Source organism: Onychostoma macrolepis, chromosome 24, assembly GCF_012432095.1.
Source record: "Onychostoma macrolepis isolate SWU-2019 chromosome 24, ASM1243209v1, whole genome shotgun sequence".
Taxonomy (NCBI): Eukaryota; Metazoa; Chordata; class Actinopteri; order Cypriniformes; family Cyprinidae; genus Onychostoma; species Onychostoma macrolepis.
Window position 1 is genome coordinate 12,922,474 of NC_081178.1, and position 14,780 is coordinate 12,937,253.

The 14,780-nt window shown below is 36.2% G+C and overlaps 1 protein-coding gene across 8 annotated transcripts in view; it reads right to left on the bottom strand.

The window, feature by feature from the left end:
* sulf1 (sulfatase 1) overlaps positions 1-14,780 on the bottom strand; it is a 97,679-nt gene that overhangs the window by 5,201 nt on the left and 77,698 nt on the right. For 7 of the 8 annotated variants that reach the window (XM_058765771.1, XM_058765770.1, XM_058765769.1 and 4 more), the window contains 14 exons: positions 13,830-13,999; positions 11,032-11,182; positions 10,767-10,942; positions 9,768-9,896; positions 9,406-9,462; positions 6,958-7,093; positions 4,369-4,579; positions 2,920-3,175; positions 2,705-2,801; positions 2,528-2,622; positions 1,688-1,765; positions 822-994; positions 589-731; positions 163-286 (listed from right to left, as the gene is read on the bottom strand). In XM_058765771.1, coding sequence (XP_058621754.1) covers positions 163-286; positions 589-731; positions 822-994; positions 1,688-1,765; positions 2,528-2,622; positions 2,705-2,801; positions 2,920-3,175; positions 4,369-4,579; positions 6,958-7,093; positions 9,406-9,462; positions 9,768-9,896; positions 10,767-10,942; positions 11,032-11,182; positions 13,830-13,999 — 1,996 coding nt within the window. The remainder of the gene's footprint in view (positions 1-162; positions 287-588; positions 732-821; positions 995-1,687; positions 1,766-2,527; positions 2,623-2,704; positions 2,802-2,919; positions 3,176-4,368; positions 4,580-6,957; positions 7,094-9,405; positions 9,463-9,767; positions 9,897-10,766; positions 10,943-11,031; positions 11,183-13,829; positions 14,000-14,780) is intronic. The other variant, XM_058765772.1, reaches the window with a different exon arrangement.

Genomic DNA, 14,780 nt, shown 5'->3' on the forward strand with positions numbered 1-14,780 from the left:
CCAGTTAGGCTGGGTTAATCTGGTTTTTCAGCAGTGAAGCAACTGAATCTTTCAGATCTGGATGTTGAAAACATCTCAGAAGCAAAAACAAAGGCGTTCTAGCATGTTTCATCCCTCATTTCACACAGAATGGGCGCTGCAGAGACAGGACAGGAGTGTTACCTGCATCTAAGCCTTTTGGTCTCGGGTTGCACTGCTTGTGGCCCTGACAGCTCCTCATTTCCATCAGCTGTAAATGCAGTTGGCTCAAAATGTCCCTCTCCACTGTATAAACTGCGTTGGTTAACTGCAAAACATAACATGCACTTATTGAGTCAGCTATTGTAAGTGCTGTAATTATGGACTATGACTTCCTGTAAGAGCATGCTATTATCTTAAAGTATTATTATTATATATATTTTTTTAAATGATGGACTTTTAAAGCTTTTATTTAAAAGTATACTGGAGAGAAACAAGAAAGAAGTGAGGAAGAGGGATCAAAATTGAACCTACATCCCTTTAGGGATGTACTACAACACTACTGCTATGCCACATCTCAGACTTAGAGCAAATTTTCCAATTAAAATACAACTGAAAACACATCCTCACCTGGTATGGGTCACTGTTTAGATCAAAGTACTCCAGGAAACCAGTGGCAAATTCACAGAAGAGTGTGTTGTGAGTTTCATTTATAGTTCTCAGACACCAGTATGTGTTGTTGTTAGAGCTTGTGCAGGCACAGAAGCCACCCACTATGGAAAGAGAGACATTTTTGTCAACATATTTAATAAAAAAAAAAAAAAAATCAATGCAAGTAGCAAAATCAGTGAATAATTCCTTACAGTTCCAGAAGGGGGCGGTCTGCCAGTGGTCATTATTATGCGTGAAGCAGGTGAGGCCAGGAAGACTGCAGTCATCACCCTTCCTTTGCCTCTTCCTCTCCTTCCTTTCTTTCTTCCTGCGGCGGATCTCGTTGTAGAGTTGAGTCTTGCTGTCCACTTCCTGCATGGCCTCTCTGGTGGCATAAATAAATGAGACATTAGAGCCAAAGCGAAAGGGAACTCCATCCCAGGTGAATTACACAATGATGGGGGGAGGCAAACCAGCCAGCTCTGCACATAGATGGGGTCAGAGGTCATGAGAAAGTGGAAGGATTGGGTACACACCACCTCCCCTAAAAACAACAAGGCTCTTGTCCTATTTTCAGGGTGTTTCATAACCTCACAAAGTGACTTTGTGGTTGTAATGATGTGTTTACGCTTCAAAATGAGTTTTTAAGTTTATGTTTATGGGTAGAGATACTTCTGAAAGAGCTCTTAATTTAATGACCCCATCAGAACCGTGACCCATGGACTGAAAATGTACTGATTGACTAATCAACAACATGTAGCCTACATATGCATGCATGCATGCAACAGTTCACATTTAACAGGATGAAATAAGAACTGATGGATTCAAATGACACTTCAGCATTTCAACCAGATTGACTGAATTAAACAATTCACAAGTCCATTCATTATTTCACAAACAAAATTCTTTGAGTGGCAGCATAAGTGTGAATCGTACCACACAGTCAACAAAGTGTGTTAGAGACGCTCTACATGGATTGGGACATAAATCCAACACACTTTATCTCAACAAGATACTACAGACGACATACAAACTGACAAGGCACGGACACACGTACACACACATGAGAAGCACTCACTTAAAGGGATGGAGATGGTCATTCCTATTCTTCAATCTTTCGGGTTTGTTTTTCTGCTGTCTCTCTTTGCTAAAGTAGCTGGTTGTAATAAGGAGAGAACAGCACTAAATTCAATGAGTCCAGCTGGAATTTCTAAAAAGGCCTTGAACAAACTCAGCTTGATTCGCAAAATACTGCTGTTTAGATTTAAAATGATTCATTTATTTAATCAGGATTGAGAAATTCAGTGTGTTATTCAGGACAATATCCAACCTATTGTTACACTACCATTCAAAAGTTTTAATTGGTTGGTAAGACCAAAAAAAAAAAAAAATCCTTATGCTCACCGAAGCTATATTTATTTGATCCAAAATACTTAACTGTAAATGTTTTTCATTTGAATATATTTTAAAATGTAATTTATTCCTGTGATGACAAAGCTGAATTTTCTGGAGCCATTATTTCAGCCATCAGTGTCACATGATCCTTCAGAAATCATTCTAATATGCTGATTTGGTGCATAATAAACATTTCGTATCATCAGTGTTGAAAACAGTTGTGTTGCTTAATATTTTTTGGGGAAACTGTGATGCATTTTAAAAAAAATTTGTAATAATGTAAAATCAGTAGGCTACTCTTGATCAATTCATTGCACTGATGCTTAAAGTATTTTAAAAATCTCACTGACCCCAAACTTTTGAATAGTAGTGGAGTTGTATAGAGGAGTAAAGTAAAACAAGAGATATGAGCAGTGGAACGATGATCAATCATGTTTCCATAGTTCGCTCAGATTTGCCTCAAACTGATCCAGTTCACATGACTCAACAAGGAACTGCCTAACAAAGATAAATGTCAACTGACCTCTTCTTTCCACAGTCACACTCATCCGGTCTCCTCCTCTTTAAATGGCCTCTAACCTCACGCAGTTTCTTCATTTTATCCTGGAGAAGTTCAATCTATGGGACAAGTGTATAAAATGAGCATCATGTGGTTTAAACAGTCGTAATAATAAAGATAATACAGGACAGTGGACCTCACCTCTTGGTCCACAAAGTTCTTGTGGTCTTTCCACGCTCTGGAGGACTGGTAAATCTCTCTTTCACAGCGCACAGTGTCATTCATTAATATGAAACACCTGTGATTCCAAGGTAAAATGAACAACAAATGAGCAAAACACACTTTAAATAGTCTAAACTACAATAATATCGAACTCAGTTTATGTTTAGAGGTGACTAAATGCTTTGAGTTCTTACTTATGTGTGACTTTAAGAGAATTGGGGTATCCCACAGCATTAGTGTCATCCGACTGCATTTCCTCCGATCCGTCATCGGACTCCAAACCAAAGTCCGAACCAAAACCTCCCTCGGGCTCATGGTGCCGTTTGCTAATTTGTCGAGGCTCAAGAGGGCTTTTGTCATCAGCCTGCAGGTCCACATCATAGATTTCACCCTCAAACTCCACTGACAGGGATCTGGCCGGCCGTGTGTGAACAAAGCGCGGTCTTAAGCCTGAGGGAAAACATCAGCGTCAGCTACACACTTAAATATTTATATGTCATAGTTAAATATTTATATACATATTACTAGCTCATTAAATTTCCTCTAATATATTTCAAAAATACGCCACTTCAGCTCATCACCAATAGATGGCACCAAAAAATGACGACTCAGTTCTCTCACAATCATGGAAGTGCGAAGAACAATTAATAAGAAGTAATTAAATAACATTTTCAGCAGCATAACAGCTAGTTTCATAGAAATAGTTTTATAATGTATAATATTAAAACGTGATTCAATTTTATTGTCACATGGTACTGGGCAGTTTGTATAAATAAAGCAGATAAAAAAAATGAATAATTTGATTCACCCCACAAGTTCTCTCTCTCTCTTAAAAAAAAAAAAATTAAACATTTAGTTAAATGATGCTGGCCAACACCAGGCTTTTGACTTAGCTTTATTAATAATTGTGCATGTCTAGTTTTATTAATTGCATTTATTTAGCATAAAGTTAAATTCTGTCAGCTTAACTGAGATGTTGAGAGAGAGAAAAAAAAACATTTAAATAATGCAATATTAACATGCAGCAACAATACAGTTTCTACAAATTAAATGAATAAATATTTATTTATTTATTAAGCAGCACAACTGCTTTCAACACTGGTAAGAATAAGAAATGTTTCTTTAGCACCAAATCAGCAAAGTATAATGATTTCCGAAGAATCATGTGACACTGAAGACTGGTAATGGCTGCTTAAATTACAGAAATAAATGCCATTTTAAAATTATATTAAAACAGAAAAGTTCATAATATTACTGTTTTTAATGTATTTTCTTAAAATCTAATTTAAATCAAAGCATTTAAAACATTTAACCCCAAATTTAAAAAAACAAAACAAAAAAAAAAACTACCCTTGGTAAATAGCTCTGTATGTAGTTTTAGGGTAGCTAACTACTTTAACTAAATTATGAGAAGTTTGTAGCTTGGGAAGACACCATTTCAATGTTCAGTGCTTTAGTAGTGAAGAGTTTGATTCTTCCAAGTGACTCAAAACTTTAATCTCTTCACTCTATTGATTTGCTAATTGACCATTCCTAGGCTGCATCATTAAACCAGTAGGTGGCGACAAGTGAGTGACTTTCAGTCCTAATCTAAAAGGTCCAGTGTTTGTCTATACAGTCTTGAACAGAGTGCATATACTTACGTGGATTACTGCTCTGAGGGAACTGTCTCTGCGCCCGCCGTGTTGCCTTGGCCACTTTGTAAGCCCGTTCTCCACATTGGCAGTCTTTCTCGCGGCTGTCGTAGCTTCGAGGGCGCAGACTCCTCGCCCTCTTCTTGGATCCTTCCTTCAGAGAGCCCTTACACTTCTGCAAACGCCACTTCCCACTGACCTCCTCCACACAGTGCCATTTCTGTAACAAAAAGGGAAGGAATTCAGCTTGTGGGCAGACATTTTTGTCTGGCTAACCACTTATTGTGCAAGAGCCGCCTCATTTGCATAACCACAGCTTTTTCTGAATGAAATTAATCTTCTGTCTGTGAACGGCGAGCTTAGCGGTCAAACATCTGCATCTGTAGAGTAATCCCATTAATTCACAATCACACGGCACAAGAGCCACCTCGCAATTCTTTCCCATAAAAAAGCAATTTAGACTTAATCTCCTAATTTCGCAGAGCTGTTTGCTTTGCAAACTGACCACAGCTCAGACATGTGCTCACAACTATGGGAAACCATATCCAAACAATGGACACAACCCTGTTCTGATTTCCTGTGAAGCTCTGGAGTCCCATCATTGAGTTTATGTATCTGCGGGTGATGCTGTATCTGTTCGCAGCAAGGATGTTTGTTTGAAGGGCGGTAAACCAAAAAGGAGTTCACCAAAGCTTGCTTGAGCACTTTCACTCATTTAGTTCCTCCATAGAGAGTAGCCAAACGCACTAAAACACGTTGAGCATTTCTTGTACCTCACCCCACCCACACAGAGACTGGCTCCAAATAGCCAGAAGTCAAACAGACATAAGCAAACAGTGCCACAGCCAACTATGTGAAGCCTCACTACTTGAATGACGGACTCAGACTCAGGAAGAAACAGGCATAAACTTTCACACAGCCTCAATCAAACACACTGCCCTCATTGACCTCACTGCAGGCAGTAGGACTGTGTTAATGCAGTCTTTGCAAGGCTTTTTCAACACATTCCTACTAGTCAAAGAAAAAGAAAGAGAATATTGGAAAAACAGATACTGATACTCTATTCAAGCTAAGACTTGAGCTGGAAGTAGTAGACCATAACTACAAGTTGTGTCTGTGCTCAACAATTAAACCATGACAGTCTTCCAAAAGAGTGCATTTCACAGGAAAACGATGTCAGTAGCAAATGCTACTGCACTTACTGAAAACATCCAGTCATCAGGTCAGTAAGATTTTTTTCATACTTTTAAAAGTCTTTGATGAGCCACTGAGTCTTTGATGCTCACCAAGGCTGCATTTATTTGATCAAAAAATATAGCAAATAGTATTAAAACGAAATATTATTATAATGGAAAATAACGATTTGTTTTATAATCTAAAATATATATTTTTTAAAATGTAATTTATTCCTGTGATGGAAAAACTGAATTTTCAGCAGTCAGTGTCACATAATGAGATTCACAAAATAATTCTATACACATTTTTTTTATCCTCTGCTATACAAAATCTATCATGAGCATGGAGCACATTTAACTTAAAGGAATAGTTCACCTACAATACTTTTTGTGCGCAAGGAAAACAAAAATGGAAGAGAAGAAATTGTTGCGTTAAGTCTTTATTTTTGTTTTCTTAGCACACAAAAAATATTCTCGTAGCTTCATAACATTAAGTTTGAACCACTGATGTCACATGGACTATTTTAACAATGTCCTTACTACCTTTCAGGGCCTTGAATGTGTCAATTGCGTCAAAAGCTTTTGGATTTCCTCAGAAATATCTTAATTTGTGTTTCAAAGATGAACGAAGGTCTTACGGGTTTTGGAACTTTTCATTTTAGGGTGAACTATCCCTTTAATGATGCACTTAATCTATAAGACAAGGGGCTTTCGTTAAGAAATCAAATTTCATGTTGAATTTAACAAAGACTTCAGGTCTCTTCATAAATGTTAGGATCTTTCTCCGAAACTACTACTTCAGCTTTGTTCTGGCAGGTGACTGGACTAAAGAAGACTGAAGCCCATGTGTTATTCCGACAACTTTTCTGCATTCAATCAAATTTCCAGACAAAGTGTTGCAGGCAAACACTTAACCTGACCATAAAACGAATCTGGTTTGCATTACTGCAGTCCTTGAATTACTGTCTGCATTTACGCTACCTGAAATTTTACCAATTTGTAATGTTCAGCTCTCTCTGATTCATTGCCACGCCACAGAGGGTCTGGTGGAGCAGGCACACACTGTGCTGATGAAAGAAAACTATGACCAATCTCCAATTATCCTTAATTTGTTGTAAATATCGGTTCAATTACAGTGGCACCCTTCACAAGACTCTGACTGTGAGCCACGCACTCCAATCTCCGGTTTCGTGCTGGAGAAAGTGCAAATTAATGTGTTCAATCATCATTTAAGGTTGGGACAAAGAGCATTTTTTAGTGCATAAACACCCTGGTTCAAGCCTATAGTAAGGTAAGGCCCAGGTTGAGACTATTTGAATGATTCAGAGCAAACATTGTATATTTGTGTGCAAATTCATAATATATATATAGACAGTACAGGTGACAAAAAGAGTAATGCATGTGTGTGTGTTTGAGTTTATACCTGTCCTGGTTGTTCGCAGGGCGTCTGATACTCTGCCTGCTGACACACCTCCTTCACCTTCTTGTATTTGGGTAAGCTGTTAGAGTGTTGTGTGTTCAAGCTGCCTCCTGACTCCTCTTTCTTGCGCAGGATTTTGCTGGAATGACAAATGTGCTTTGGTGAGTTGCTAAGCCACGTTTTAAAGTTGGCAGCCTCACTGAAGTTTCGGAAGCCTGGGAAGCATAGCTGTCCCAACAAGGTCAGCATCTCATAGCTAATGTGAGGAGAGCACTATAGCTTTCACAGCACACAAAAACAATGCGACCCAGATCCTCCATGATATGTCTGTGCTCTGGAGATATTCGTCATAGTTATTTAGTTGTAGTTAGTTCTATTATATTGCATTTAAGACATTTTTGTGACTTTTGTTAAAGGAATAGATCTCAAAAATGAAAGTGTGCTCAATTTACTCAACCTCAAGCCATCCAAGATGTAGCTTGTTTCTTCGTCAGAACAGATTTGGAGAAATTTAACATTACATCACTTGCTCACCAATGGATCCTCTAAAGTGAATGGGTGCCGACAGAATGACAGTCCAAACAGCTCATAAAAATGTCACAATAATTCACAAGTAATCCACACGATTCCAATCCATCAATTAACATCTTGATGTGAAAAGCAGTATAAAGTTATATAAAGCTGCGCATATATAAATATACACACACATATATTTATATATTTAAATAAATACATCGTTAAGGCATTTTAACTGTTTCTTCTGGCTAAAACACCATTCTATAATCCATTATAATGCTTCCTGCAGTGAAAAAGTCCATTTCTTGTTTTCACATCAAAATTCACACACATTTGTTTTTAAGTGTTTTTGGTGGTGCTTGATATTCCTCTCCTGATTCAGATGAGATGACCCTTTAAGGGAGAAAGTAATAATATATGGAAAAAGGATTCATATTTTAGCCAGAAGCAACAGTTTGAAGTTAAAAATCCTTAATGATGGGATTTATTACAAACATGCAACTTGATTATTAATGGGTTTTTTTTTGTTTTTTTTTTAATCAGCTGTTTGGACTCTCATTCTGACGGCACCCATTCACTGCAGTGGATCCACTGATGTCCAAATCTGCTCCAATGATGATATAAAGTAATCTACATATTGGATAGCCTGAGGGTGAGTACATTTCCACAAATTGTCACAAGAATTATTCCTTTAAACTCAGCCAATCCATTAAAACAAATCATAAAAAGCAGAATTAGGATTCTGTCGGCTGAGAAAACCCAAAAATCTAGTGATTCCAGTTGCCTAGCCAAGATATGAACACAGTCCAGCAAAAAGCATGAATTAAAGTATTTTATGAAATTCAATAATACACATTTAATTGTTCATGCCCATTTTGCCTATTTTTACATTTAAAAATGAGCTTCACCATCATCTAACATTTAAAACTTTATATTTAAAAAAAATGAAAAGAGCTAGATCATTCCGGCCCAAATTAACCTCCGCCTGTAAGGGAAATGAAGTGTTCTGCATGATTTCACCACAGCTGATTAATGAAGTAGTCGCTAATCTGACTTCTCACAAAATGGGAGCTGTCGTAACTGTGCAAAACAGGTTGAATTAATGGCATTTTGGTATAAACACGCCTCGAGTCCGTGGTCTGGCTTTATACACAACAGTTACTGAGTCACGGAAGCAACAGCCGGCACCGATCAACGATGTGCATGCTTTATGATTGCGCCATTCCTGAAAAACCTTCTTTCACTTAGCCTTAAGCAGAAACAAAGCATGGGCTGACTGTGGGAGCGGCAATATGCCATTACGCAGACTGACAGTTCCCTGTGAGTGACACGAGGAATGTTAGACTGTGCTTGTGCCCACGGCCACAGATACAATATATAGAGATCAGCGCAAGTTAAATAGGGTAACCTCAATACCATACCCACATTCCTCACATCAGTCACAGAAATCAAGGGAAATGCTACGCACACGTATCAAGTTTGAGTCTGATACCACAGGTAATATCATATATTTCCCCTGGGGAAGGATTTTTTCTGTTGTGAGTGTCCAAGGTTTCTGAAACATATCCGATAATGAGAGTCTAAAGCTGTCATCTGAATAGCTGAACTCCTGAGAACATATTTGATCGAACAATGTCTGATCTTACCGTGACGCTGTAGTGATTGGTAATTTGGATAAATAAGAAAATTGTGATATTTTCCAATCTTTTTAGGTGAACTTGAACCGAGACAAGTCAAGGAAGAAGGATGTTTGTGCAATGGAATCCTGAAATCATAACATGTACTTCTGATCTTATCTTTTGGCGATTTTACAGTGAAATCCTGGAATGGTTTGAATCGCATGCGGTGAGCCTCCCGTACAAAATAAATCAATTCAAATTTATTTCGCACATTCTGCAGTATGATTGAGAAGAGAGGGGATTATGTTTGCCTTACCCCCGCTCCACGAGGAATGTGTCCCTCCAGACTTTGGGTTTCCGGTTGGGTTTGAATCTGCAATACGAAAACACAAATATTTTATTTCTCTCTCAGTCTTTGTGTCATTTGCATACCATAAGCAGATGTTTAGCTTGGCCTGAATTATGACACCTTAATCTGCTCAACATCTCCTGCCATCATGAGTGGCAGCCACCCCAGAGCACTTCCAGCATTTTTTACCTGCCAGAAACCCCTTATAAATGAACTCCAAATGTTCACAAACCGTGAAAATTAAACTTAAATGGTTGTGAAGTATCTGTTTATTGATTTTAATTCATATATTACACTGGGAATGTGTTCATGGAGGTGATTTAGCTCACCTATTCCCAGTCTTTTCCTGCTCCAGAAGCTTCAGGATAGATTTGCCATCCATATCAGGTGGAGTGTCCAGACCAGCTATGTCCAGGATTGTGGGCGCAAGATCAATGTTTAGCACAAGATGTTTGTTCCTGTGGGGTAATACAAAGATTATTATATTATATTATATTATATTATATTATATTATATTATATTATATTATATTATATTATATTATATTATATTATATTATATTATATTATATTATATTATATTATATTATATTATATTATATTATATTATATTATATTATATTATATTTATAAAAACTAATAATATGCATATCATAAACATTATGTTTTAATAAAAATGTATTTAAAGAAAAGTGTATTATACTACATTAGTGCTAATAATATTGTGTATATGTATGTGTATATGTATATATGTGTATATGTGTATGTGTATGTGTATATGTGTATATGTACACATACACACACACACACATACAGTAAATGTATATATTTTAATATATGAATTAATACAAATAAAATAATATATACATTAATTTTTTTATAAATATATTTTCAAAAAATTATATACACACATTTACATAAAAACATACCATTTAATAGATGATTTTTAAGTGTATAATTTAATAAATTTTATGTCCATAAAGTGTGCATGCAGTAAATTTAAATATTTTAATATAGAAATAAATAGAAATATTTAAAATTTAAATAAATAATTTTATATAAATACATTTTCAAGTGTGAAAATTATATATACACATTTAAATATAAATATATAATTTTGTATATATTATCATTTTAAGTGTACAATTTAATACGTTTATTTTACATAGAGTAGTTAATTTAAAAAAATGAATACATATATAAATTAATATATTTTAACATTTTTCATTTATTTTTTAAAACAATTAGCATATTCAATTTTAATATAGAAATATACAAATATAAATAAAGTGTGGAAAGAAATTATATTGTGCAAAATGTTGATTTTACCTTGCCCCTGGTTCCACATTAGGACCTCTGACAAAAAACGGCACTCTGATGTCAAAATCATAGGGCATAGACTTCCCCTTGACCAGGCCAAACTGGCCAATGTGGTAACCATGATCAGCTGTGTAAATTATATATGTATTCTCCAGCTCCCCGGTGTCGACCAGGATATTATATATCTGTAAAGTAAACACACATTTCCTTTCCGTTTATGTACAAAGTCTGCTAAATATCCAGAATTTGGAGCAAGAAAGTCTAAACTGCTGACCTTTTCCACAGAGTCATCTACAGACATCAGCGTCTGGAGCCTCTTCCTGTGCAGGTAGTTGGTGAACTCCATGTGAATCGGCTTCATCGGACCGGTGTACTGCATGATCCAATGCTTATCCATGTTTGGTGCGTAGTTATAGCTGGGAGTTCTGCGTGAATAAGCACAACATGCTACTGTGAGGAAAGCATGCACCTGTCTGCCATTTCACAAGCACTTGCGGTTGTTGGAGTTGCCTGTCGTATAACATACTTGACAAGCATCAATAACAGCAGTCGCCCTCCCCCTCCACGGAAACGTACTAATTCTCCTCGCTAGGTGTTTTTCTTGGGCTCGCTCTCCATCTCTCCTCACACCATGCTGAGAATCTCAGGGTTTCTTGGCAGCGTTTAATCGTTTGAGGGTTGGCACATGCATAAGAAAAATAATAGCTTCCCCAGCCTTCGGACCCAAAATAAAGTTTGTAATAAGTCCAGCAACGACAGGGCTATAACTCATTTGCATTTGAAGTGGAGAATAAAAAGCTGGGTAAACAGGAGGCCGTGGACTTGTTTGTAGAGCTAAGGCTACGAGATGGCCACCTGTTGACTGCAGTTGGCCTCTCTCCACAGCTGAAAGACATGGCCTTCCTTCGCTTTCCAGACCAGACTCTTGTGCCTAGTGTCATAATGAATGATGGCCACAGGAAAGCTCCATTCTGTCTGAGTGGATGGCTTCTGCCCTCTCCTCCTGAGTCCGCCTTTGTCCGCTCGCTCAACTCTTCACCCAGCTAGTGAGGCACACTAATATACCACACAAAAGAAACCTGTCTCTTCGCATAGGTAGTGGAAATTTGGAATTTGGAGGTCAAAGGATGGAATTAGGCCAGATTCCACACCTGTCAGAAAGCAGGGTGAAGAACGTTTGTTTTTGAGATAAAATACTCGTGTAGTTTTTGCTATAGCACAGGAAACATCACAGGTTTCAGAAATCTCTCTCAATACTCTTTCATTCTTATGTGATAATAAAAAAAAAAAAAAAAAATCCCACATACTTTGCCTGTCAAATTTCTCCCATTGCAATGCAGACTTTGTGCATTTGAGATTATTGGTATCAATTACCACTTTAAAAAGCTCACAGGCTTACGCAATGCTTTTCTTCCAGACTGGCAAGAAATTCATCTGTGGCTTTATTTAACTTTTACATAATGACTCTAGCAGGGCCACCTAGTATGATTTTTATTATGCAAATTAATTATAAAAATAGTCAAAGTGTAGTCTATTAAAATACAAATAAAAAGTAAAAAAAAATATATATATATAAAATTACTATTTATTAATTTATGTATATTTTAATTATTTCGTTAAATATAAAAACTAATACAGACAAAGTATAGTCTATAAAAATAAAAATATAAAGTATAAATAATTACATTTATTAATTTAGATATTTTACTTAATATTTTAATTTAGATTTTACATAAGTAAAATATAAAAGTAAATAAATGCTTATTCATTTAAAAATGCATTTATATATTATAACTTTAGGAAATAAATACACAAAATAAACTTGTAAATATAAATAAAATACATAAGTAACCAAATCAAAAATAAAAGTAAATAAAAGTATAAATTAATAAAGACGTAAGTAAAATAAATATGAAAAACAAATAAAATAAACTTGAAAATATAAATAAAATACATAAGTAAAATAAATAAAAATAAAAGTAAATAAAAGTATAAAGAAAAAAAAAGGAGGAAAGAAAAAGTTCTTGAAGCAATTTTTTTCTGTATTTGCCCCTCTATATTTGGTGGAGCACCTTATGTGTGTTTTTTGGATGTGTGTGCTTTTGTTAATTTTTACGCTGATGATAAATAAACCCCAAAAAGTGTCTGAAACCCTGCTGCATCACTCCAGAGTGCAACCTGCGCCTGCCATCTGTTTCCCTGTTCATTTGGCACAACTTGCCAGGCAACCCTTTCGGCACCAGAGTGACTTGCCAGCCGATGTGAACCTTGGGGTATCCAAGTGTGATCCATTCAGAGCCCATGCACTTAAAAAGATATTAATAACACAAAAGGGTCTTCTAAGACAATGCATTCCCCAAACCTACATACTGAAAGGCATGATTGATATGAGAAGAGCCAGGATGTTGTGTAGGAAGACAGGCCCAAAGAAATGGATTGGCCCAAGGGACAAAAGTGCAATGTCGTCCTGACCAGGATCCTGACATGCCTGGGATGTTAAGGACTTGGAGATGGATGGCCTGTTGCCACAGCGCTGTTTGTGGAATAGGAACCTAGCCACGAAACTGATGATAGTGCAGTGAACCCATCAAGGTCTTGGCTCCGGAGTAAGAACCATAAAAATCTCATCCCCCATCATCTTACTTGGCATGTGCCAGAAATTTACTTGGATGATAAATCACTTTAGTTTCATGGTGGTAGCGTCGAGTGTAAAGTGCATTTCAGTGCACTGTCATCTCTTAAGAGTCTAATTTTAATGGCATATCCAAATATATGAGGCCACAAAAATTCCTAAAGCTTCAAGCTTATATTTACCTGCGAGCCAAATTATAATGGTTTAAAATTTATAGGAAAATGATCTGCTTGGAATGCTACTGTTCTACTAAAAAATGTGTCCCTTGGAATATCCTATTATAAATACATACAGAACAATAAAAATATCTAGACTCAACAATTGGAATGCCAGTGTCTATTCCAGCAGGGCTTGGCTCTCGGACAGGATAGACTGGGTTCAGTGGAGTTCATCATTGTCGCTCTAGCAGAGTATAACTGAATGTTCTGGGAGTCACTCACATGTGCTGGGAAGCGTTTGGGAAGAGCTCGGAGTACTGGGGAGCTGAATCCTCCGGGCCGTGAGGCGCTGCATGACTGATCACCATCATCACCGGCCGATGCGGGTACATGCGCTTGGACATTCGGAAGTAGTTGATGCTGTCGTTGGTAATCAAATCAGTGAAGTAGTCCTGGAACGGGAAGAATTTGGAGGTCATGCATACATGCAAAAAAATCATGCATACACAAAGTGAATGCTCTCCACATGGATATGCTTTCTTTCACAGATTGAACAAATAAAGCAAGGGTCAATGACATGATTTTTTTTCTATTTATTTCTATTTTGGAATTTATTTATAAAATTATCATTTTAGATTCATTTGTATTTTTATTTGATTTTTTTTTAATGTTTCTAAACATTTTTAAAACAATTTGAAAATTTGAATATTATTTATAAACATTTAAATTGCAATTTAATTTTGTCATTTCTTGGAAAATTTTTAACAAAATTGCCTCACAGCTTTAGCTTATAAATAACTAAAAACAAAGTTTGGCCAGCAAAATCAACCTTACGGATTGCAATCAATATGCGAGGAGGAAAAAAAAAAAAAAAAGATTACTATTAGACCCTCAAAATTGTGCAAATCTGATAAATATAGATTGTTTAAAATATTACTATTAAAAAAAAAAAATTATAGTATTAAAACTAAAATATTAAATTATAATTAATAGATAATTAATTATTTCTGTGGTGCAACTGCCTAAAAACATTCATGAATTCATATTTTAAAAACAAATAAATAAATAAAAATAATGATGCATTATATACACACACACTTTACAGTCATTACTTAAACTTTTCTTGTAAATGGTACACAATTTTTTTTTTATGAAACCGACATTACCCACAACAACAGAACTAATGCCATGATGCTCACAAGACAGTACTAAGCACAACAAGGGCGTTGACTG